Source organism: Uranotaenia lowii, chromosome 3 (assembly GCF_029784155.1).
Source record: "Uranotaenia lowii strain MFRU-FL chromosome 3, ASM2978415v1, whole genome shotgun sequence".
Classification (NCBI taxonomy): domain Eukaryota; kingdom Metazoa; phylum Arthropoda; class Insecta; order Diptera; family Culicidae; genus Uranotaenia; species Uranotaenia lowii.
Window position 1 is genome coordinate 161415520 of NC_073693.1, and position 26224 is coordinate 161441743.

Genomic DNA, 26224 nt, shown 5'->3' on the forward strand with positions numbered 1-26224 from the left:
GGCGACCGGTATCGACTTGTAACTTTGGCTGCTGATAGATGGACGACATCGACGAGCGAACGAACGTTGTTTCTGTTTTACCTTAGCAGCAGCAGTGCACATTTTTTCGTACCATTCGTTTACATTTATATTTTTCACTAATTAGGTTCTCCGGGGCTAGCTGGCTGGTGCGCGACTTCCGTTCTGCCTTCTGGGACAGGAGCGATACACTTTTAATCGGAATATATATCAGGGCGGTTAAAAGTTGTCCCTGGGCTTGAGCCGCCGCCGATCCGTGGCATCATGGGTAGGTCTCCAGGCGCACCGAGGCATATTGGTTGTGAGAATTAGCAGAAAATGTACGCGCGCTTATCGTCCATACGTATGTTGTAGGAACGTAGTAATGTCTGGTTTTATTTCTCATTCACATACTCGCGCTCTAACGAAGGGAGTACTTTTTTGCAGGGTTTTATTTTTTTGTTGGTAGGCACTTGTCATGCGGTAGATGAACTGTATTTTTAATACTGTTAATTAGAGCACACTAACCATTGTGTATTTTGACTAATGAAGAAGTTCTCAGGGAATGTGGTGTCGCATTTATGGTGCGTGGACGCGTATTTGGTCTTTGAATGGCTCGCGGATAACGGACGCCGTTATGGGGTTATAATTGCTGTTTATGCTAGTTAGTATGGTTCTGTTTTTTTTATTTGTTGCTCCGGTGATAACTGCTTCAAGACATATGTTTAGTGTGTCACAAGAAAAAAACCAGCGCTCGGAAACGTCTTATTCATTTGCGACAGGAAGTCGCATTGGTTCAATTTCACTTCAATTTGATATTTTTTTTACATCTGGAATCACAAATCAGAATGAATCAAAATAATTTACTTCGCATTCTGATCTTTCACTCAGTCGGGCTCAGAAATCGCTCTTATTCGCGTAAAAGTGTGCAAGTGTGACGAATATCTTTTTTTCCTTCCTATTACATGCAGAAAAACTTTTCCAATTCATCCAAACTGACTTCTAAAATGTGACATCTTTCAACAACATGTTCATCAGTACACTGAACCCAAATTCACTCTTAAAATACACATGATTTTTCACTTAAAAACAAGGATCCAGTGATTTTCTTCCATTCAAGTGCGACATATACATTTCACTCGGCAGTCACTTAAATTTCAAGTGAATTCATCCACATTCACTTCAGTCGTCACTTGAATTTGAAGTGAGAAAAAATATTCACTTCCCCATCACTTGAATTTCAAGTGAATGTCGGGTTGTATTTGTGTTTATTTTCAGAGTTCGAAATGGCAAATTCTAAAGAGCAGCGTTTAAAGCTTATTCTGGATTTGGATTTTCCCGATTTTTTACTAGGCGATTTTGGCGGTAGTTTGTGTTAAACGTGATGTAAGAAAAAGTTATTTAAAGGTGTTATCATGTTTCAGCTTGTGGATTGAACTGGACAGATTTTTCTGGTTTACAGCAGGGAAGATTTAGAAGTGGCACTATCCGCAGTAACCGATCTGCCTTGGGATTACGATGGAATTTTCCAATCAATAAATTTATGGCGAAAGCGTGATGTAAGTATTTGAAATCAAAGTGGTGTTCTATAAATGTTCTTTTATTTAAAAACGCGAGAGATAATTAACTAGAAACTTACTTAGAAATTCAGATAAATTTCACTCGAACGTCATAGTGTAATTCACTTGACCGGTCACTTAAATGAATTCACTTGACCCATCACTTAAAATTCAAATGAAATTACGTATGGCGAGAATTTACTACAGATGTCACTTATTTTTTAAGTGAAAATTATTTTGGGTGTAGACGATCAGACTTCGCGACGTGCGGACTGTGGACGCTTTTCTTCGATCAGTAGCTACAATCGATATCTTTCAATACGTGCATCATTTTTGTGACCAAAATGGCTAACGGACTCGTTAGAAACACCGCATCTTTCCGTTTTCCAGATGACGCTCCAGGACCTTCGATAGTTGAAGTAGCCAAGTTCGTCAGAAGATTCGATGCGGATAAGGCTACGATGGAATCTTCATACAAAGTAGCCTGGGAAAAATCAATTTTCATCAAATTCCGAACAGAAAAAATGCTATGAGCTCTTGCACAAAACCCAGCTTCTCTTAAATTTCACTACTCGAATGGGGTAAGGTGAAAATAAAAATATGTTTATAGCAGAAAACTTCTCGAAATACGTGCGGATCTAGGATCAACCGCCGGAAATATTCGATTCCGATATTGTCGCAGTCATGGGAAAGTTTGGAAACTCGGGATGAATAAACCTACTTGGTTCAAAGTCCCTGAGAAAAAAGGAAAAAAAAAGTTTGGGAATCTTAGAAGGCTCATTCGCAAAAAGTTTCCAGCTGAACTGGAGCTTGATTTGTTCGTTGGTGTAAGGGTTGTTCATATTGAAATAAAAAAAAAATGCCGGACTCGCTCTGCTTCCTAAGCCTAAGCCGAGGAAGAATCTTTTACGAGGGTCTGAAGCAGAAATTTTTCCTGTGTAAGGAGGAAGGTCACCTCAAAGCACCATGTAAACAAAACAAATTTTCTAGTGAAGTTGAATCAGTAGTCTAGGGCAAGGGTCAACCGGAACCGATATCGGCATCTCGGAAGAAGCAAGATGGTCTTGCTAGCTAGAGTAAAGTGGAAAACTCAAAAGACAGAAGACAACGCCAATCCAATATGATTTCGGTGAATACTGGTAACAAGAAGGAAAATGCCGAGACGATATTGGCCACCTAAGTTGGCCATTTATTTTTGCTATACGGCGACCTGGAAATTGGTGTGTCAAGTTTTCGGTTGTTTTGAAAACTGTTTGTTAAAAACATTGCGGAGCAAAAAACCTCATCGCGTTCGGATATTTGCGATCGGAGAATTAGTTTCTTGTGTTAGAAACATGGATTCAGGTATGTAGAATATTCTGCAGTATGTTGAGGATGAAAAAAAGTTTTTGATCGGCCACAGCACCTGTTTTAAATTCAAAGTTTATTTTCGTTTTATTTAAAACTAAAATTTCATTTGAATTTGTCCGTTAAAAATTTTGTCAACAGACGTCATTACCATTTATGTTCCATTTATCCTAGATTAAGCTGTCTTAAGGATTTTTCGATTTTTTTTGGGCTAGCAGAGATGTTTGGGACAATGTAAGTGAATAAAAAAATGAAAATTGACGACGTTTTCAATTATTTATCATCAAGATTCGTTTATTTAAACAAAACCTGATTTTGAAGAACTGAGAGATTTTTGCGGCTAAAATTGCTCGAATTCGAAGTTTTCGTATCGAATAATAGAAGTTTTCAACGAACGCCATTGTCACTGGTTAAACTGTTGTCATTGTCGCTTTCAATTCAACGATTAAAACCAACAACTTCTTCAATCGGAAGACCAAAACAATCTTTTTTAGAATGCTCGGCAAAGATAAAGAAAAGAAGAGTTGAAAATCTGGTCCAACAACATGCACTCGAAAAGCTTGAACAACATTTCTAGCGGCTCAATTGGTTCCAACAACAATTTTTCCGGCTGCAAAATGTATTTGTCTAATACTAGATACATTATTGTCAAAAATTGATTTCTTATTCGTAAATCAAGTTTAAGGGTACAGACAAAATAATAAAAAATAATTGTTCTTAAACGCCTATAAGTAGATAAAAACTAAGTATTAATATTTAAAACGAGATCATCGAACAGGTGATGAAAAATAAAAAATATCTAGTCTTCGAAACTTTTGAAAGAGAAAATATAAAAGAAAATGAAAAGAACAGTCTGTTCAGTCTGATTAATAAAATCCGCCTCAATACAGTTTTAGTAAAGTAAGTGTTTTGAAGCATCTTCTGTAAAATTATGTAATTGCGTGTTTCGAACGGTTTTTTATCTCCTTTTACCTAGTTTTACCATTTTTATTTTTTAATTGAGATAAATAAGTAAATTTTCAAAGAGCTTCGAGTTCCCTTAAAATTTCGCACAGCTGAAGCTAGCTGATGTCGTTTGAAAATATGAACAGCACGGAAGTTTGTGTGTTTTGTATTGAAGCTTACTTGCGATTTATTTTGATGTATTTGTCCCCTGTCTTCTAGCTTGATTATTACATAATTTAAATTTCACGAAACCAGGATGGGCTAATCCAGACAGTTTTTTTAAAACCTGACAAAATCAGGATATTTGGTTGTTAAGTTTTCATCTCAACTATCTAATACGATGATTTTACGATTCTTACGATTTTTATGAATCTCAACTCAAAGATTCACTTAAACACGTCTATCACTCACAAGAATAGATCAATTATTGACTTTGTTTTGATTGTTTTGCCTAGTGTTGCCAAAATAACAAACGTTGCCATAGAAATTTATTTTATTCATCTTGTGTTTCCAAATACAAGTTTTATTTTATTGTATTTCATTTTATTTTTTTTATTTGATTTATTTTCTGCATATCCTTCATCTCATCTCTACATTTATTCTTACCTCTATTCTCAATTGAAACTTTTAACGTATCGACTTTTGTTTCTTTCATTTACCAATTACCCTTAATTTAATTCCATATTCCAGATCTTTATTTTCCATCCTTCAAATTTTAGTAAATTTTTGCAAATCCTTCATCTCATCTCTACATTTCTTCTCACCGCTATTCTCAGAAGAATCTTTTATTTACTGACTTTTGTTTTTCCCTATAAAAAATTTTAATTTTAAATTATCTTTTATCTGAATTCTACATATTATTCTCGGCAAAAGCTTATCAAATCTTAATATTTTATCAATTTTCTGCACATTCTTTATCCAATCCGAAAATATTCTTAGCAACAGCCTCATCCCCATCTGTGCTTTTTCTGTCGCTTTGTCTTTGTTTACAAGGGCCGGTACAACTCGCAATCCCAGCCAACATGAAATCGTAATAAAAATGATAATCCAAATCGAATATTAAGACATTTTCAATAACTATCGTAAACACGTTGGTATTGAGTGATTTTCTATCATTCATTTACGGCAAGCTTTGCCCAAAAAAAATTGAATCGGATAGCAGTTTAGTCAGTTCGTAAATATGTCTCCAAAAAGTTGAGAATAGTTAATTCGACATTTACGATTTGAGTGAACTGAATTACGATAAATGGGCGGTCCTTCAATTGACACTCTCTCCGGTCTCTTCCTTTGGCCGGTTCGTTAAAAGAAAATCTCACCTATAGAGCTTTAGCGTGGAACATATCAACTGATGAGCTGGCATCGTGGTAAGATACCGTTCTACTAACTCGGAGGACTGGAGTTCAAATCTCGGTCGAGGTATTTTTTTTTTCATTTATTTTGCTTTTTGTTGGAAAATCGAATCGTTGGAATCTTGTCATTGTAGATATATCGCCTCCACTTTTGTAGCTATATGTTATTTTGGTAAGTTTAATACAATCTTTTTATCTGGTATATTTGTTTGAATAATTCTGTTGTTCCTACGTTATACCTTCTTAAATGTTTGCTGGGATCATTCTAAGCAACAGCCTTCCCAACCAGAAGGCCAAATCAAAGCAAACAATCAGCAGTAGTTTAAAAAAAAATGTGCTTCCTAAGCCATTTCGTCCTTTCCCATCGGAAGGCCAAAACAATCAGCAGCATCAACCTTAAAAATCTGCGCTTCCTAAGCCAATTCTATTTTTTTCACCGAGGGGTCAAATCAAAACAAACAATCAGCTGAAGCTGCCTTGAAAATCAGCGCTTCCTTAGCCAATTCCGTATTTTTATATCGGAAGGCCAACTAAAAAAAAATAATCAGCACAGTTTTAAAAGTTGGCGCCTCTTAAGCCATTCCTTTCTTTTCCACCGGAAGGCCAAAACAAAACAAACAATCAGCAGCAGCAGCCTCAACAATCTACGCTTTCGAATCTCTCCGTCTTATTTACAGAAAGAACAAACAATCAGCTGCTGCAGCCTTAACAATCTGCGCTTTTCCAGCCTCTCCTTATTATTTACCGGAGCCGGAACCATTTCTAAACAATCTTAGCATCAGCCTTGCAAAACTGTGCTCATTTTACCAATTTTACTATTCTTATGAATCTTAACTCAAAGATTCACAAGAATGCGCGCCGAATACAAGTATTGTTTTATTTTATTTTTTTTTAATTTGATTTATTTTCTGCATATCTTTCATCTCTTCTCAAAAGCAAACTCTGGCGAAATCCAGGTCTTTGTTTAAAAAAATCAGAAATAAACTGATAGAAAAGCACTAAAAGTATTAATTTTATCTAAGCACATATGCAGCGTTCAAATCGTTTTGTTTTCCGACTTCCAAACAAATATATGATACTTGAAGAAAAACAAAATTTTAACTCAATCCGTGTCGTGTCATGTTGAGTTTTGCGAATCTCTTAAATTTTGCATTGAAAATCTGAGTAAGCCCGGATAAAGTTGAGAAATCTGAAATGATTTATCTGGCCACCTAGTTTTCATTACAAATATGTATACATGTATCTTATTGTTGATTTTTTCACATGAACCATTTATTTGATCGTCTAAAGTTTAAGTTTTTCTTTTGAGAAGGCAGTTTGACTGGCCCCAAAAATGGTCAGGGACCAAATGGCCCTATAGAGGCTTCACTCGAGGGACTATATTGCAATTTTAGAAGCTGGTTGTAAAGAGGTTCTTTTGCTTTCCTGGTGGAGATTTTTTAAACCGTCTTGTTCAAACTTTTTAAATGTTCAGTCATTGAAGTCGTGGCTACCCGTCACAAAGCTTACATTGTCAACAAGAAAGATGACTGACAATGTTGTGACAACAAGGATTATTCCCTATCAGTTCCCACTGATAAAGTCACATGTTCGCTAGCTGCCCAACACGCCGTAAATTCGACAGCCCATTATCACTTCGGTTGAATGGGATGAACCCATCAATATTCCGGCCTCGGATTTTAGCCCCCCTATGAGTGACGGGAGTCTCTGGAGCGAACCTCATACACGCGCTTCCTCCCTAAGGGCATCCGATCTCTTCCGTCTGCCTTACTCCAGTTACATCCCTACTTCCACCTGGGAGGCTCCGGGAAAAACTCGATTAGGAAGCAAGCTGCCTGCGCGGATATGTGCACAGCCCAGCGCAGAATGTGGACCAGAAATAAAACAAAACTATAGCAAGTGGAGCGTCGTTCGTCGGGTGTAGTTAGTGTGCTGCAATCTGCATCTTTTTTTTAGGTTTTCGCATCTGAATCCCCTTTGGGAAGCTTCAGCAAGCATCAGCAAAGTAAAGTAAAGTGTAGGTTGAGGAGCAATCAAGGATGATGGCCACCATCGTGCATCGGGTGTTAATGTATAATGGGTTGGCCGGGCCGCTTTTGGAGCGGATGCTGCGCGAATGCATCTACCGTTAGCTGGGGAGATCTGTTTTTTTAATAGTACACTACCTAGTAGGTTCAGTGACGACGACGATGGGTACACAATGCTGATGACTCGGGCCATTCTCGGGCCATGGCGTAAGATGCTGATGAGTACAACAGCGAGAGTCAGATATGAGGACGGCCAATCCGAATGAAACGCATCAGTGCGAAATAAGGAATGATCTAATTATGGGTAGTCTCTACTTGGCGGATTACGCTCGGGCCATCAACGGAAGAAAACGAACCCCCGCGCCTGACTAAATTCCGATTGGCTCTCTTTTTAACGCTTTCAAATTCTGCTTCCCATTAGTACAGGTACCGGCTAATCATCGCATCAGATCCAAAAGGAAACGGCACCTTTCCCGTGGGGAAATAAAGCCGTAATATCCAAACGACGACAGAGTGCCATTTAGAATAATAATAACTGCGCGATCATTGGAAATCGTTCGCAGAAGTTTTCCATCCATTCGGGCGGCGTTCCAGATTTTCGCATCTACAAACGTCTGTCGTCGTCGTGATGGGGATGTAGCGGAATCCTTGTCCATTAGAAGCGGAATGTAGGCTCTATCTAATCTCCTGAATGACACCGCAAACTAAAGAAGAGGTACTTTATTTAGTGTTTAGTTTTATGAAAATTGTATCCACCGTAAGGCGTTAAGCGATTCGACTCCAAAGCAATTCGTAAGGCTTTTACAAAGTAATACAAAGATTCGCCGCCGTCCGCAGTTTGACAATATGAATCATGATCAGTGCTCTGTGACCATAATCAGTAATCCATAGCACTCGATCGCGCTGATTATTTATGAGTGACCTACAATAAAGCGGTCGCACCTGTAAAATATCTGCACGAAGAACTTCGCCTCTCAAAAATGTGCAAATCGCAATGATCTTCCGAAATGCAATTATCGTAAATTTCATCACTGGAGGTCTTTCGGAAGCGTCGCGTCGTTCAACCGAAAAACCTCTTGTACTGTATCAGACGAACACGTGTGATGGAAAAAGAACCGCAATGCTTGGCCGAGCGAGCGCATAATAACATTGATACGGCCATTTATCATAAATTATCGATCGGCCCCCATTCAACTTCTCCGTCTATTGTGACGCGGCGATTGATCATGGCAAGCCGGTAGGCCTTCGAGGCCAAGCCAGCCTGTTCTTAGCCTATCGATCGGGAGCGGCTCTATTTGCTTTGGAGTGCGATCGCCACGGAAAATCCTGTCAGTAATGGGCCGGGATTGGATCCATGATCGATGAATTTTAACTTTGGCCACCTCGAGAGTTCCAGATGCCGGCAATTTCCCGGAACTTCTTGGTTCGCTCGCTTTATGGCAAAACTAATAGTCCTACTGAACATTTTCAGTAGTGGCGTGGCGTAGAATTTACCGCTGCAACTGCAACGCGGATCACCGCGTGTGAATAAAAACGATGGCCACTTGGAGGGCCAGGACAAGTTTCCTCGAACGGATAATGACGACACAATCGTGGACTTCGGTCTGTCGGTCCGATAAAGGCATTGGAATTTATTGTTCTTCTGCCGTTATGGTCCTTGTTTAAGCAGTGCGGTTGTACTGCATGGTCAAACCGGAGAGAGAGAGTCGTCTCTTCCAAATATCCATTTATCACAGCTAATTCATCATGTTGTTGTTTAGAGGAAGGTACGCGCCGCGCGATTTGCTGGCTTCGCCATATTCGTCGTCGTCGTCGTGCCGAATGGCCGCCGGACATAAGAAAGCTTTGTTATTTCTTTCTTCTGCGTTTCGGGACCCATTTTTGAACAAGCCGGGAGAGAAAAGATCATTAATAGATTTATAATGATTATTTATGCGCACAATCCGCGCACCTGACTACCAATAAATCTCTGGCAGCGCTGTTTTTCGCATTGTGGCGGTTACCCGATGAATATCTCAATTCAAACGAGTTTTATTCCTTTCGAACGGAGGGCTACTTCGAGCTGTTCCGAGAAATGGTGCGGGGCAACTCTGCAAGAATGACCATGTAATGCGCTGATTTGTAAGCCGAGCCGATGCTGATCTACTAGAATGATTAATCGAGCGTCGGGCGCTGTGTCAATACATCAATGTTGTTATCTTTATTTTGTTTCAAATAATACATTTTGGAAATTTAAAATGCCTCATTATCAGTAAAATTGTGAATTTAAAAAATTAAAAAAAAAAACGTTTTACCTACTTGGCAGCATGGGTTTTGATTGTCACCGTTTATTTAAGTGACTAACAATGGAATGGATTGCTCACTTTAAAGTTTACTATGTATTTAATTTCTTTCCGTAGTTCTACAAATGCATTCAAGCAACCTCTCGTGACACTATAAAGTTGTTTTTGACATTTCTTACGCACATCTGCTGAGCGTGTACAGTTGAGACGGCACAATTAACCTCAAAAATTCTCGGTACAAAAAAATGAGCTGTCAGTCAAACCTGGTCGTTTTTGAGGTTGATATTCCCAAAACTAAAAAGTGTTAGTGAAAAAAACAGCAGAATATCACGAACACTATCGGCGGCAAATACCAATATATGATGCTTCGAAAACAATCGATAGAGCAACATGTAAAAAGCTCTGTAAGGACCCAGTTGAGAAAATAGATACCCGAGAAGAATTTGATGTCTGAATCGATAGCAAACAGTTACCAAAATGGGTTATCAATGCCAAATGGTAGCTTATATTAGTAAAGATAGTCAGAATGGCTCATTTCAATGAGCGGCTGATACCTGATACCTGCCATAAAAATACTTTTCCATCAATTAAATATGTGTTGATAATTTCACGGTTCGCAGTAGGCCTTGCTCGGAGAGGGACGTTGTTTTCCTTTCGTCGTGTTCGTTCTATCGGTTGCATGTGAAGAAAAATATGCTGTGGAGTGGATGTTGTTTTGTAAATGTAAACTATTTTTGAAGAAAATTATCAGTCCGAGAGATAAAATTTACGGGAAGTGGTGGTTTGTCTATTATAAAATATCAAATTGTCCAATAATTTCATATCCGTGAAGCTCTTGTAGTGTGTTCAAGTTTGCCGGTTGGGTAAAAGAATCTAAAGATCTGCCGCTTCGCAGACATCTGGACCTGGCGTCTGAAGGACCAGTCGAAGATGTGTTTAGAAAAGTAAGAATCTGTTTCCCGGGATGATTAAGCTCGATGTGTGGATCTAAGCTGCGGTTAGAATACACGAACTGATCTTTGAATGCTGTAGGGCTAACAATCGACGATAGGGTTGTACTGCCGCTCATAGCAAGTCCGTCCCATTTGCGTTTTCATCATTTTTCAGTTTATTGCTGGAAACACTTTAGTTTCATCTGTAGTTTCAAGAGAAAACTTTTTTTTTAGTACTTTGTTCTGATGAACATCGAAAAAAACTTCAAGAAATTTTGTCCCATTGAACAAATGATCGCAAGTCGGTCCCATATGGCATAAATAATCGCAAGTCGGTCCCTCAGCCATAAGGGCCCAGCAAATGATTTTCAACAGAATCAAAACAAAACAATAATCCTTATAAAGCGAAAATCTTTCATTGGCCGTAGCAGTGACAGATTCTGTTGATTACTTTGATAAAAAACGCATACAAGTGCCGAATTAGCGTTGGACTTTTTACGATTTTTCAATGCCATTTTTCTCACTTCAACAAAAACGCAAATGGGACGGACTTGCTATGAGCGGCAGTGTAGCCACGGTGAGAAAATTCTGCCACTGAAAGCGGCATTGGTTAGTTCATTACTTTAAACAGTTATTAAAAAAGTACAATCATCACTCTAAACCCTTTCTGGAAGCATCCATTTTCGTGTGCATCTGACAGGTCACATGATAAAAAAGGACGTATCACAACCAAGCGTTTCGGCGGAGTTTGTAGGGTCGAGTGTGTTGCGGCTGAAGAAGCTTGGGAAAATCAAGATCACGAAACAACGTGAGCGGAATCGTATCATGTTATTAGAAAGCGTTTTTCTTTCATTCTTGTTAGTTAATTTTCCAGTCCTCTATCCAGTTTTGAAGTGTCTGATCTTTTTCATTCTTCTACAGTTAGAATCCAGTGAAAATTCAGCTGCAAACCTCAGTAGATGTCAACAGTTTCCCAGGCAGGCAGCTCAGCCTATCGAGAAAAACCCACCATCAGCAGTCATCAAAAATGGATGGACGACGACCGGGTCTACAGATAGGATATTCCATTAACTTTTATCTGAAACCCATTGAAAACGATCTTGTCACCCATTAAGACAATGGGCACCCACAGGCTGGCGGCTTCAGCAGGACCTCGCTTCGCGATCGTCTTCCCGTAATAAATTGATTTGATTGCCAAAGTATGATTGAGTACCGACATAAAATTACCATTCATTTGCATTCAAATTTTTGTACCCCCTCTCAGTCCCGGGAGCCCTTCGAGGAGCGGGCGCGATCGCATGTCAGCCTATTTTTCCGCTACTTTGTTCGCGTGTTTTCCTGTCAAAAGATCGGAGCAAGGAAGAAAAAACCCGGGGGTTGAGGGGAAAATTCTGCTTCAGTCAGTAATCGATCGGTAACAGAAGGCTCCAAAGCTTGGCGTCGGTCCGGAAAAAAAACCAACGATGATCGTGGAGTCCGGAAAATTAATAATTCAATATGTGGTGATGGGAGAGCGATGAATCGTTCCGTTTCGATCGTCGTGGCCGGGGCTTTCTTTTGAGTCGGTTGTTTCGATGGCCAGTTGCTCTCCTGCAATTGCCGTTTGGATCTGTGCCGAAGGAAGGCGCGGTGTTCGACCTTTTCGGGCCAAGCCCGTTGATCGCCTCCGGGTTGCACAACAGGTACGACAACGGAGCGAGATAAATTCCTTCCGATAAGATGATGTGTGTACTTGTGAATGAGCATTGATCGCGATTGCGGTCGCCCGCTTGACGCGCAAGACATTTGTACGGTTTTCCCTTATGCTTCGCGGAAGAATAGGTACACTAGGAAATGTAACGATCACTTACCTTATCACAAAAAACTTTGATTTGACAGTAACCCCTATGGCACACGCTGCTATCCCGTGGATCTTCGAATGTGTCGACCTGCAGATGAAGCGGTAGACCCTGGAAGGAAAAAAAAAACAATAATCAGTTTAGCTTAAGAGTAGGGAAGATGGTGCACAGAGCGCCTAGATGTAGGTCATCGATGAGGGTGTCGTGGGTAATGTTATTTAACGTCTCAGTTTGACCATTACGAGCTTACGATTGCACATAATTTCCCGCCACGGGCAGTAGCGGCACTCGCGCACAAGATTACAGTCCGAAAGCCCGGTAATTTGTGTAAGTGTGTAAGCTTAGCGGTAATATTTCCATCAAGCCTTCGTCTCTAAATGCAGGCGATCGGTCGCATGGCAAAAAGAAACGATGAAGAAAAAAACCTATGCCGAGGAAATTCTGTCCTGACGGGCGAGTCAATCATAAATCTTTCAGATTCGACGGACTCTTTACAATCGAAGGCTATCTTACGAAAATAGCCCCCGGTTGATGATGGCTGACTGACTCGGTTCGGCCATAAAGGATCTTATTCGAACTTCTCGGACTCGGGAGGTGAATAATGGCCATGGGACCAAACACCTACAACTTTTGCCGGCCGAGTCCTTATTGGAATGTTACTTTGTTTGACGTTTTATGGCGTAATTTCCTCTATCTTGATCATCTGGGGCAGTCGATCCTTTTTCTACCTGCGCTCAATCGCGTTTCGTGCGTTCAAATCTTGGTTTTCCTAATTTAATTTATTCCGTTAAAAGGTATCTCGGAGTAAATTTACGGGCCATTTGCGGAGGGTTTGAAGAAATAAATTCTACTTATCTTTGTACGGTATCAATTCCGTTACAGAACAGAAAGTGAGGCCCAAGGGAAGAACAATTGTTTGAATTTGATTTAAAAAACCATACACAGTAAAATGAGCTGAATTGGGACAAAAATTGGTTTGTGATTTGAGTTTTACAGAAACTATTTTCAATTCTTCCTCCAATGAGTATTTTAAGTTTTTCCCAGAAGTTTCATATGGATACACCGATAAATGCTATCTACTTCAAATGGTGAAACCTGAAAAAAATATTTCGTTTAGAAATTTAAAAGTCTCGAAAAAAATGGATCGCTTTAACCTGAATTTATGAACTTCAACATTTCTCGAAAAAGTTATAAAACCTGTATTGAAAAAAAAACAGGGGTACATAAGTCAAAATTTATATTTTCGTGTGCCTACCATATTGAAAATTTGGCTCATAAAAATTTGTTTGAGCAAAATTTGAATTTAAAAAATAAAAATCATGTTTACACATTGGTCACACAGATCCTGGAGTCTGGGTGCCCAGAATAACAAAAAAAAGGACACCCAAATGTTAAACAGCTTTCTTATAAATAACAGAGCGTGGATAAATGTATAGTTATAAATCTTGAGATTAGCACCTCAAATATATATCATTTTCTTAGCATGACGGTGCTGCCAATCTCCCATGCTTTCGATCCTTTCGTTGACTGTTTTTTTTTATGTATTTCACTCGAAGCTTCCGTCTCCAATGACCCAAGAATGAATGTATGTCGTGTCGTCCTGCTAAGGCCTGCATTTTCTTCTGTTCACTTTGGACCTCGAAAGTGTCCACACTGGCACTTGATCCATGGTAGGCCCCCACGAGAGGGGGGAAAATCTCAATTTTCACATGTTCCCTGCCGTTGTTTACTGGATGTTTTATGCTGTTTTTCCGTTTTGTGCCACAACGTCACGCCAACGTTTTGTGTCAAGTATAAATCAGCTTTCGGGGACCCCGGACGCGGATTCTGTTTCTTTTATGTTGGTTTTTTTTGCGTTTGCTCTTAAACCACCCGACGCGACGCGACCAGACGTTTTCTTTGCGTGAAACCAGAATTTATTTATTGGAAGGACTCGAGCTCTGATGTTTTGCGGCAATGTTTTGCCCGCTGAATGTCAACTGGCCTGAGAGGAGCACCTGTTGTTGAATGAATGATTCATTCATTGGTGCTGCTTCGACAAGCGAAGAATCGAACGTTTGGCACTCTCAATGAATTCTGATCTTGACGTCCATAGTCGATGGGAACTGATTTAGAAATCTCCTGATTTTTTTTTCATTTTAAGAATTAAGATTCAGAACAAGGAGATTTTCAGCTATCAGGTAGTTTAAACGGGAGTGTACAAAACCAAAATAAAATTTAAGTAAAATATGACTTGGAACAAAAGCTTTCACCCTTCATAAAACTCCGCTCAGAGATGAACTTCTTTTTTGTAGTTGATCAATGTGGCAGAAACATGACAGAGTTTCGTCTAGAATTATTCCTAGATTTTTGAAGTTGGTTTCCTTCTGTATAGCTGTATTGGATAGATTGAGATCACAATTAAGTTCGATTTTTTTTTTCTGGGAGAGTGAAAATCATGTGCTTCCTTTTAGCAAGATTGAGGGTCAGGAGGTTAGCTGAAAAGTGTTTATGAAGGAATTTCAATTTTTTTTCCATGTTGGTTAAAACACCATTAGAACAGCTTTCAGGATAAAATAAGGCTGTATCATCAGCAAATTGACGAGATACACCCGAAGGATTGTAATAGAGAAAATTCTTTTCATTTGGAATGGTAAAGATCAAATTTCCACAACAGCTTCACAAATTGCAACAATTTGCAACAATTCGCACATTTTCTCTCGCTCTCTTTTTGAACACTAGTTTCTCTCATTTTAACTCAAACCTTCTAACTTCTAATTTTCCCGCACAAATTGCCATAAATTACCACAACTTCAATCATAGGCTGTATTTGTGTGATCATTGACGTATCTTCTCCATTTATTTTAGTCCCTCGGGTTTACAAGGCAGCGGTAATTCGCTGCGATCATTGATGTATAGTAAAAACAATGAAGGTCCTATATTGCTGCCTTGTGGGACACCAACTTCAAAGCTTCCTAGAGAGCTCTTTGCCTCACCTAAGATGACAAATGGTTTCCTTTTAGCCAAATAGCTGCGTATAAGATCGTTGGTCTGGCCTCTTATGCCATAACAGATAACACTCCATTTTTTTCAGTAATATACCATGATTAAGAGTGTCGAAGGCTTCCTTAAGGTCTAGAAATAGAAATTATAAGTGATGACGATCACATGCTTGTCATGAAAGGGTTTAAGTGGAATCCTCAGGCTCCAATCATGGTTGTTACCAAAATGTTGGATATGTTCAAGGCTTTTATACAGAGATCTGAGACCAAGGATGAAGCCTCATCGCCTTATCACGGATGATCTAACATACACTAAAACCAACTTCCAAAAGCCTCCAGGGTTATTGTTCTTCACCGCATAGCACCGCAACATAAAAAGTAAAGTTTTCTTCAGCTGCAGCGAGAAGATTTACAAATTCTAAATAAATTTAAAAAACCTGAACACTCCTCATTTTGAAGGTGTGTGAGTGTGTAGAATGTTGCTCCTATTTTGAATTTTGGAATTCACTCTTCAGTTGTCAAATGCCGTCCAAGAAAGAAGAGCAGCGTATCAAAATTTTGCTCGCGCATTGCGAAAATCCGAGCTACTTGCACGCAAAGCTGGCAAAATAGCTAAAAGTTGCCAAATCAACCGTTACAAATGTAATTAAAGTGTTTGGGGAACGTTTATCGACAGCTAGGAAGTCTGGATCGGGGGGAAATCGAAAACCGGAGGCCGCTGAGACGACAAAGAGAGTTGCCGGTAGTTTCAAGCGAAACCCTAACCCCTCTCTCCGAGATGCCGCAAATAAGCTGGGTGTATCGTCTACAACCGTGCATCGAGCCAAAAAACGAGCCGGACTGTCGACTTACAAGAAGGTAGTGACTCCAAATCGCGATGATAAACAAAATACGACGGCCAAAGCGCGATCTCGGAGGATGTACACGACGACGCTGACGAAGTTTGACTGCGTGGTAATGGACGACGAAGCCTATGTCAAAGCCGACTACAAGCAGCTTCCGTGAAAGGAGTTTTATACGGCAAAAGGAAGGGGAAAGGTAGCAGATATATTCAAGCACATGAAACTGTCAAAGTTCGCGAAGAAATATCTGGTTTGGCAAGCCATCTGTACCTGTGGCTTGAAAAGCAGCATTTTCATAGCTTCCGAGACTGTCAACCAAGAAATTTACGTGAAAGAGTGTTTGAATAAACGTCTGCTGCCTTTTCTGAAGAAACACGGTTGTTCCGTACTGTTTTGGCCGGATTTGGCATCTTGCCATTACGGTAAAAAGGCCATGGAGTGGTATGCCGCCAACAACGTGCAGGTGGTTCCCAAGGACAAGAACCCTCCCAACACGCCAGAGTTCCGCCCAATTGAGAAATACTGGGCTATTGTCAAGCGGAACCTAAAGAAGACCAAAAAAACTGCTAAGGACGAGCACCAGTTCAAGGCAAACTGGCTTTCCGCGGCGAAGAAGGTGGACAAGGTGGCTGTACAAAATCTGATGGCAGGGGTTAAGCGTAAGGCCCGGCAATCCGGATTTGGAAAAGCGGAAGCCTAACTGAATATTTTTCCTGAATTTTATACTTATTAAACTTGAAAAAGAAATTTAATTTGATTTTTTAAATAAACGATTTCATCGATTTACACGCGTTTTCCCTTGACCAAATTTTGACCGTATCACCCTTTAAACGTGCAATTATTAAAGTTTCATGAAGTAAATATGTACGTCAAACATTCAATGGTGGATTTTATTTATTGTTTGAAAATTTCCAACAACAAGGTAATTTTCTTCATAAATTTTTTTCCGTGATGCAATTTGGTGCCCTTACAGAGTTATTTTATGCTTAAAAAAATCACAATCTTTTTAATGTTTCTCAACTTTCACACTCCAGTTACGACGATCGTCCGGCTTGATTGCGTTACATTTATAGCTAATTGATGATACCTCCGAGTATTGCGCCCATCCATCAGAATATCGTTAATGGTCGTAAAGTGTCGAGGAGAATGAGTTTTTGATTCAAACAGGCATCAAAGCGTGGTGGTGCTACTCTTAGTCTTATTTTTAAAGAAGCAGCAACATCAGTCTGGTCTTATGTAACCAGAATGGCTTTGGTTGGCTTGCATCAAAAAGCCGCAACCGAATCCGCACAAGTGTCTCACAATATAACCGCAACCTTAAGCAGGCAGCAGCCAGACAAGAAAAGTCATAAGATCCAACATGTACGTTCTTTCCTGCAGGTATCATTACCATTAAATTATTATTTGTTCATCGTCAGCAAATTACAGCGAAATTGATAATGAGCAATTATTTAGGTTTCCCGGTCCTGGGGATCCTCGCGGCTACCCAAACCCAGCAATGCCAGTCGGTGATCATCATCAATGGAGGATCGCTACTCAGTGGATCCATTCAGACAGAGTTGATGGTGCCAAATGTTTTCGCTCCCCTCAACGAAAGGCGGATCCCCGCTTATTCTTCTGCTGACGACGTTCGTGCATAACCTATCATAATTCATCATGATCACTTACGACGAGACGTAAGTTTGTTCGAAGAGTGCTCAGCAAGTCGAGTTGAGTGATGTGCAGTTTTCAGCAAACTCCTTTCAGTTGATCGTTTTTTTTTCTCAATGGGGTCGAGCATCAGTGACTGTGTTTTGAGATGGGTGTACGCAAGTCAGGGCGTGAGATGTAGAGTTCATATTGTACGTACGACGATGGATGAACTTCTCCAGGGGGTCCTTGTAATTCACCAAGGGATCGACTCGAGGAGGAGTAAATTTTTCTCAAAAAGCATATGTGCGTTGTCGTGGCGTATTTATTGGCAGCTAAGATTGAGCTGATTGCATTCAGCCATCATTGGTGATCGTGATCTTGATCTCTTCTGCACCGCACACTCGGGCTCGATGTGTGATAGCGCAATGAATGGTTGGTAATCACCGTGGTCTGGTGAAGGGCCGGGCAGGGATTGTGCGGGAGCGCCAAGTAATTGAATCCAAGGGCTCAGCGGTCGAGTCGGGAGGCCTGGGATTAATGGCTACCCATCCATTACACTCGCTCTCGGGACCCGGACTCGATCGTTTGAGGCAGGTGTAATTAATGGTAAATGAAGGTCAAACGGTTCTTGAATGATTTCATTCATCTTTCGGGCCCGATGAAGATAGCTGGTTAAAATGTGATCACAACGCTATTATCGGCCGGGAAAAAGAGGGAGAATCGAAACCGATCGAGCGGCGGCGGTGGTTGGTAGTTATTTTTATTTCGGGGGGAAATCAGAAAGACCGATGAAGAACGCAACACGAAAGGACAAGCGGATTAAATCGGAATCCAATTAAAGCAAAAGGATTTTTCTCTCACCGTCATGGCTCGTACGCTTATCTTCAACCATGTCCGGATGGGAATCCTTCGGATACAGATAGAGTGACATTAAATTAGCTCCTTTCGTGATCGGCTTTTATTTTTCCTTCAATGGATGGTGTTTTTTTTCCTCTTTAAAAAGGGAGTATCAACGAAAGATAAACGAATGGCAGAGGACAATAGCGAGGGATTTGGGTCGATTGAAAGTAATCCTTTTCGTCACCGGAGTACCTGTCGTCGCGTTGTGTCTCTCAGTCTTTGGGAAGACAGTGTGTGGCGTTACGTTAATTTACTGCGGGAATGACGATGGGCTTTACTTAAACTGCGGTGGAATGTTTTTTCTTAAGATAGTGTATAAAATGCCTTTTTAAAGCATGTTTTTTTTTTGTCGGGAACAGAAAATTCCGTTTCCAATGTTTGACTGTACACTGTGCAGCCTTAAGTCACTTTTAAGATTTACTTTTGGAAAATTTCCTTTTTATCGAGAACTGATAAATAGTTCGATAGTAGAAGGGCAAGAGCAGGGAGAGCGCGAAGCGAAATATTCATTCACCAAATCTTAAGAAAATGACTACTCGATGCCTGGACTTTGTGAGGACATCGGAAAACAGATTTTTGAAGCCATTTGGAAATTCAAGATGGCGGCTTTCGCTAAACTTAAAAAAAAACTTTAATTGACTGAAAATCGTATGAAACACCCAAAATATCGGTATTAGGTGAAATGAATCAATTAGTAGAAGTCGAATTTCGCTGTCTGACGCTATGCTACGCCATCTTGAAATCCAATATGGCGCCTTCCGCTCAACTTTAAAATATTGTAAATGATTAAATTCGCATGAAAAAATCTTACAAGACTAAGACCAAAATATAACAAAATTATGAAAAAAAAATTACAATATTATGACAAAAAAGTACGAAACTCTGAGAAAATATGGCAAATGTGACAAAAATATGAGAAAAATATTGCAAAAATTTTATAGCTTCGACAATTGAATGACAAAGCCAAGACAAAACTAAAAAAAATTGACTAAATAATAACAAAAAATTTATAATAATTACAAATCTCGAAAAACATGTTTGGCAAATATTCGACAACATTATGGAAAACGCGACAAATGTGATAAAAATACGATAAATATAGTAGCTAAAGAAAAATGACAATATGACAACATTTTGCAAAAAAAAATCACATAAATCTGACAATACTTTAACAAAAGTATAACAAATGTGATAAAAATATGACAAAAATATGATAAATGTAACAAAACTTTGACAAAAAAAAAAAACAAAATTATTACAAAAAATAGGCAAAGGTTTGCTTGAGTTCTGTAAGATTTTTGTCATTTTACTGTCAACTTTTGTTATAATTTTGTCATATGACAAAAAAACATATGTTTCTATTTATTGCATTTTTGTCATAGTTCTGTCAGATTTTATTTTCATTTGGTTGTAAATTTTTTTTCATAGTCTTTTTTTGGTTTGATTATAGTCGTTTTAACATCTTCTCTCCATACTGAAAATCTTATCCGGTACAACTGTGATCGATGATTACTCTCGGATTCGAACCCACAGACATCGGCAGCTACATTTATCAAAAGCCCATAATATTTTTAAATTTTTTTATTTATTTCACCATATTTTTATCATATTTGTCATATTTTTGTAACATATTTTTCATTTTTTTTACGGATTTTTGACATTTTGTTAAACTTTGTTATTTTACTGTCGTTTTTGTCATAATTTTGTTATTTTTTACATATATTTGTAAGCATTTTGTTACATTTTAATCTCATTCTTCATAATTTTGTCAGTTTTTTGTTATTATTTTGTCATAATATTGTCAAATTTTTGTCATTATTTTGTCATATTTTTGTCAAAACTTCGTCATATTCTAGCCCATTTGTCTTTTTTTTTTTTCATTTTAATGTCCAATTTTTGCCATATTTTTATCTACTACGTCATAATGTTTTCATAGTTTTATCATATGATTTTTGTGATTTTATTGTTTTTTGTTAATTTTATGTCATATTTGTAAATTTGTAGTCAAATATTTATCTTTATATTGGATCGGTCAGGTTTTTGTCATTTTATTGTCAAATTTTGATCATAATTTCGTCACAATTTTCAAAATGTTGTCATATTTTTCATATTTGTCATAGTTTTGCCATTTTTGTGAAACTTTTTTTTATGATTTTGTCATATCTTTGTAATATTTGTCATATTTTTGGCATAATTTTTTTTTTACCACAATTATCGTATTTTCTTTAAAGTTTTGTCATTTGTCACTTTTTCGCTGGTCATATTTTTGTCATGGTTCTTCAGATGTTTCTCATTTGATTGTCAAATTTGAGTAATAGTTTTTCGTGTTTTTGCCACTTGCCACAATTTTGCTATATTTTTGTCATTATTTTGTCTTATTTTTATAACACTGGTAATGTTTTTGTATACTTCTTTCAGTGCTTTTTCCAGATTTTTCGAAATTTTCGTTAAATTTTTATCAATCATTTTTAACTACTTCTTGGGCCTTTTCACTCATTATCCATATTGTGGATGGTTCATGCGATTTTGAGTTATTTACTGCATTTTAAAGTTAAGCGGAAACCGCCATCTTTGATCTCAAGATGGAGTCAGACAGCAAAATTCGACTTCTACTTTCTCTTTCATCCAATATCCATATTGTGGGGGTTTCATTTGCTTTTCATCACTTCCAGCATTTTGAATTTTAACTTCAAAAGACTGAAACCGCATTATTTGCGAAAACCTTGTTAAAAAAATCGTGCATTCTTCATAACCATCCGGGGAATGGCGATGAATATTAAATAAACAAATTTTTGAAAAACTATTTTTGTGAAAAATACCCGAGAGAATATGTGCAGTGTATGTCCGGATGAACTGGATGAATTCGCGCGCGCGATCGAGCCGGTTCTTCGCGCGAAAACGTGTTTCAATGAGAAGCGCGCGGTTTTTCGCGTGAATTGGAAATTCGATTCGCGTTCACTGTGTCCTCGACCGAATACTTCAAGAGGGCCTTCAGCCTTATACCTTGACAGGATACTTAGTACAATATTATTCGACCATCTTCTGTTTATTTTTTTTTTTGTCAAATTTTGCAGGTTCGCAATACTGGCGGTATCTGACGAACCTACCATTTTCCCGATACAAATGCCCTGTAGAAAAAATGTACCTGTTTAGTCCGATTTTATCGTAGGAATTGCCTATTTTTTAAAGTTGGGTGGCACTTTCTAACTGAGAGAGCATTTCCTCAAATCGACCGATGCGCTGGAATCGATATTGCGTACTATTGGAAAAAAAATTATCCTACAAACGAAATCAAGTGTCCAGTCATATGGTCATTGCTTATACCTTAAAGTTTTACTTTATCGAAATTGTTTTTCTGGCTTTTTCTTTGACAAGTTATTACTCTTATTAGGTTTGTAATTTTAGCAACTATCTTCTGAAATAGAAATGTTTGTTTACAAAAAGAGGAAATTGAGACGTATCATTAAATAACCGATATCATAATGAACGCTGCAACATATGCTGAGATGGACATTAGACAGCTCCCAGGACATAAATTTCACTTTTAACCAAGGCTGCCGCAAACAATTTTGTCTTTTTGTGAAAAAAATAAGCCTTTCTGTGTTTTATCCAGAAATTCTGTGATGGTTTTCTGTGATGGGAATAGCATTAATTTCATCAAAAAGTCACAAAAAAATGTGTCTTATTACATGTTACTAGAGCCAAATTAACAAACAATAACAATCTTATCATGATTTTCCAATACAAAGCTAAAAATTAAAAATTTATGTTGACTTAGAAAATTAGGATTTTGGAAATGCGTACAAAATTCTGAAAATCTGCGAAATCTGTGATATTTCTAAAATTCTATGTTCTGTGATGAAAATTTGCTCAAAATCTTGCTCAACTGGGGGAACTTTGATCAACATGAAATTTTTGCAGATAACCATAATTAACTAAGTATAAATTTAAAACATCTGAAAACTGTTTACTCCATTTTAAAGCCTGTAAATTGAGTTACAAATAAGCTGAATTTGGTTTGTTTAAGGAGATTTTTTATATTACTTAAAATATAATTTTAAAATCGTAAAACACCTGGTTTTTTGAAGGCACACAAACAAACATCTCTCCTGATCAAATGTAAGCATTTAGGAGCAAATAGGTTGTTTGATGTGAAAGTTCAACTTCTTTCTTGGTTTAGTTTTGGTTTGTTTTTATGGTCATTTGATGATAATTTTTGGAGATTGATAAAAAATCGATCATTTTCCATGAAAAAGCCCGAATAGAAAAAAAATGGCTAAAAACCTTATCAGATGGTTAAGTTTGAAGAAAAATAGAACATGGGAACAGTACGAGGACTTAGGGAATTGCACGAAGGTACAATTTCATTTGTTATTGAAGCCCAAAAATATTGAAAAAAGTTTATAATTTTTGCCCCTAAATGTATGCAGCAACATTGTCCATCTTTCGAGTATATTTGTTTTTGAAAGAAAACGTTGAAAAATTTAATTAAGTCCAAACAAAAAATTACTGTTATCGATGTTTTGAGCCTTCTGTGCTTAATGCCATCAAAATAATAAATTTTAAGATGTTTAGATACGTAAAAACCATAGTGATCAAAGTTACTTCGAAACTCGAAATCTGGTTTTGTAATAAACAATTAATTATAACCACCAATGTCGTTTGAATGTACTGCAATCAATGATCATGTTTTATACTCCTCACATTAGTAAGGGTTTTAAAGCTTTTAGGTATTACGAAAAAGCAACCCCTTGCAAAATATTGAAAAATGAAAGAAAAAAGTGATCAAAGTTCCCCCAGTTTACGGTAGGGGAGATGAGGGCATAATGGGCACCTTAAGGAAAATGCTTATTTAACCATAGAGAACAGCTGTAATATGTGAATTACATCATTGTTTCGTGTTCCGACACTCAAATAGTCTATTGTTTAATTGGATGAAACTTGAAAAAGTAGATAAAAACGTTTAAAAATGCATTTTAAAAAATTTTGCCGAAAGCTGAAAACCAGTCACTGTAGAGGCATAATGAGCAACCCCCCGAGGCAGTATGAGCACCATTAATGAAGGCATAATGAGCGTTTTCTGCCGGGGAATCTAGCAGCGAATTCGACTCTATGAAGTCAATTGAGTAATAGAGCTACAGCTCAACTTGTTTCGTCTGACGATTTGGCCTATTGGTTAGATGTCGGAGAGATAATCAGTAGGCTCGAGTTCGATTCCTGGTGGAGGTGATTTTTTTTTCTCCATTTATCATTTATGATCATGATTGCACTAAACGGTGAGGCGTAGATTCATCAAACAAAGCAAAAACAAAATAATCTAGGTCTGTTTGTAGAATTCAAAGAATTAACACATGTTCATACATTATGTTTCTGGTGTTTTGTTTGACGGATGATGCTTTGATGCTATTAGCCGTATAATGTAACAATAAAAAAAATCAATCATGAATGGTATGTGCAAAAAAAAATCCCCTCGGTCAGGAATCGAACTCGAGTCTACTGATTACCTCTCCGACATCTAACCAATAGGCCAAATCGTCAGACGATACAAGTTAAGCTGTAGCTCTATTATTCAGTTGACTTCATCGAGTTGAATTCGCTGCTAGATTCTCCGGCAGAAAATGCTCAATATGCCTTCATTGAAAGTGCTCTGTTCGCCTCTAGTGAACAAATTAAAGTAAAAACGCGTTTTACAATTGATTAAAGTGAAAAATCAAAAATTTTATGATGCTGAAAATGTAGAAACAATGTGTAGATCATGTTGCAGTGCATACATTTCAGATCAAGATGATTTAAAGGTCATAAAACCTTATTTGGTGGTGCTCAAAAATTATAATATTTTCGTCACTTGAGAACCTAGCTGGTTATTATTTAATATTTCTGTAAATATGAAAAGGATATTTCTTTTTTGGTGAAAAATTAATACTATAGGTAGTACGAAACAAGTCCTAATGAAAATTTGTTTAAGAAAATACGTACTTATGTAGAAAAACGGACTTCTCATTATGCCTCGGGTGCTCGTTATGCCCTCATCTCCCCTACATCGAAAGAAAAAAAACGTTTGCATAAATTCGGGGGTCTTTGATAGTCAAAACTAATTTAACCCGTTGGCTATAAGGCTTTTGAACCCTAAATACCCCTGAGTATATGACCGGATTTTTTCCTTCAATGTACATAAATAGTCAACAGACGGATCCATGATGCGAAATTTTCATAAAGAAATTCACTATCTGCTGTCCGCTAGCTTCAAAATATAGCATGTTCTGTAAAAATCTTGGCCACCCATTAGACCGCTGCAAAAAATAACTTTTTACTCCCATATGTTTTTTCGATGCCTTTTGGGTCACCAAGCATCAGTGTAAAATTTGAGATGATTCGGTTGATTCCTGAGTTAGCGCAACACGTTTCAATTTTGTATGGGAATTTGTATGGAAGAAGAAAATTTTGCACATTAAATCATCCAGGAAATTCAAATAAGCTTGGAATGAAATTGGTCTTTGATTGTTGATTTTGACTATTCTTAAGCTTCATTTTTTGGTTACATGATAAGCAGCTAAGAACTTCATGAAAAAAGTTATAACCATTTCAATATAAAAAAATCTGAATCCATTGAAAAGTATTTAAAAATAGCAGACTTTGCTTGCTAGAGCTTTTAAAAATTTCGTGAAATGTTATTACAAATGTTATACAAATCAATAAATTTCCTGGTTATGCAAAGCAATTTTTGGAGATTTTTTGTTCTCATCCTACGGTTTCACAGCTTTCAAATAAGCAGTCAAGAACGCTAAAACTAAAAAAAATAATTTTGAAAACAAAAATTTTGTATAACATGAAATATCTTTCCTGGAATAAAAGTATGGTTTGTCGTTTGTTCAGATGAATTGTACTGTAAGAATCAAGGAATATTTTTCATCCAAAGTTATATTTTTTGGAACTTTCAGTACAGCTCTGGCGATTTTAAAATGACCACAAAAAAGGTTATGGGAGTTGTAAATATTTAAGAATTTGAAATTTTCATACAAAGCTTGCAGCGGTCTACCACCCATGCTATAGATTTTTCTGTGATTTCGGCAACCTTGCTTCCAACCCTTCCAACACAATAAAAACAATGTCTTTTTTAAAGTACTTAGGTTCCAACTTTTCAGTTAGTTGAAACTAACTGAACTCTATTTTTCTAAACCAAGCTGACAACTTTATTGTTGATATGAAATAAAAAGTTGAAGAGTTAGATGTATCTTAAAAAATTCCACTTAGGTTCAAAAATTCCCAGAATGAGCCAGTTTTCAAATTCATTTTTACAAACACTCACTTCACCCAATAAGGCACCTGTTGCAGTTAAGGGAAAGTCTACCACCAATCGGAAGAAAACAGTCCGATGCTCCACCCCCAAAATCCGTTCCGCTCGTCGTCGTAGTCTTTCTTTGTTCCGCGATTCGGAGCAGTCGTCACGTACCTTTCTAACCGACCAACAACGAGGAAGAATCGTCGGCAAACATCGGAGAAAGAAAAAAAAACGGCAAATCCATCACCATCAACGTGCTGCTACATAGTCGTAGAAGTGGAGTAGAGCAAAGTAGGGAACCAATCGAGCGCCAC

At 37.9% G+C, this 26224-nt stretch overlaps 1 protein-coding gene across 3 annotated transcripts in view; it reads right to left on the reverse strand.

Moving 5' to 3' along the window:
• LOC129758316 (protein grainyhead) overlaps positions 1-26224 on the reverse strand; it is a 581995-nt gene that overhangs the window by 22410 nt on the left and 533361 nt on the right. For all 3 annotated transcript variants that reach the window (XM_055755800.1, XM_055755801.1, XM_055755799.1), the window contains one exon: positions 12289-12387. In XM_055755800.1, coding sequence (XP_055611775.1) covers positions 12289-12387 — 99 coding nt within the window. The remainder of the gene's footprint in view (positions 1-12288; positions 12388-26224) is intronic.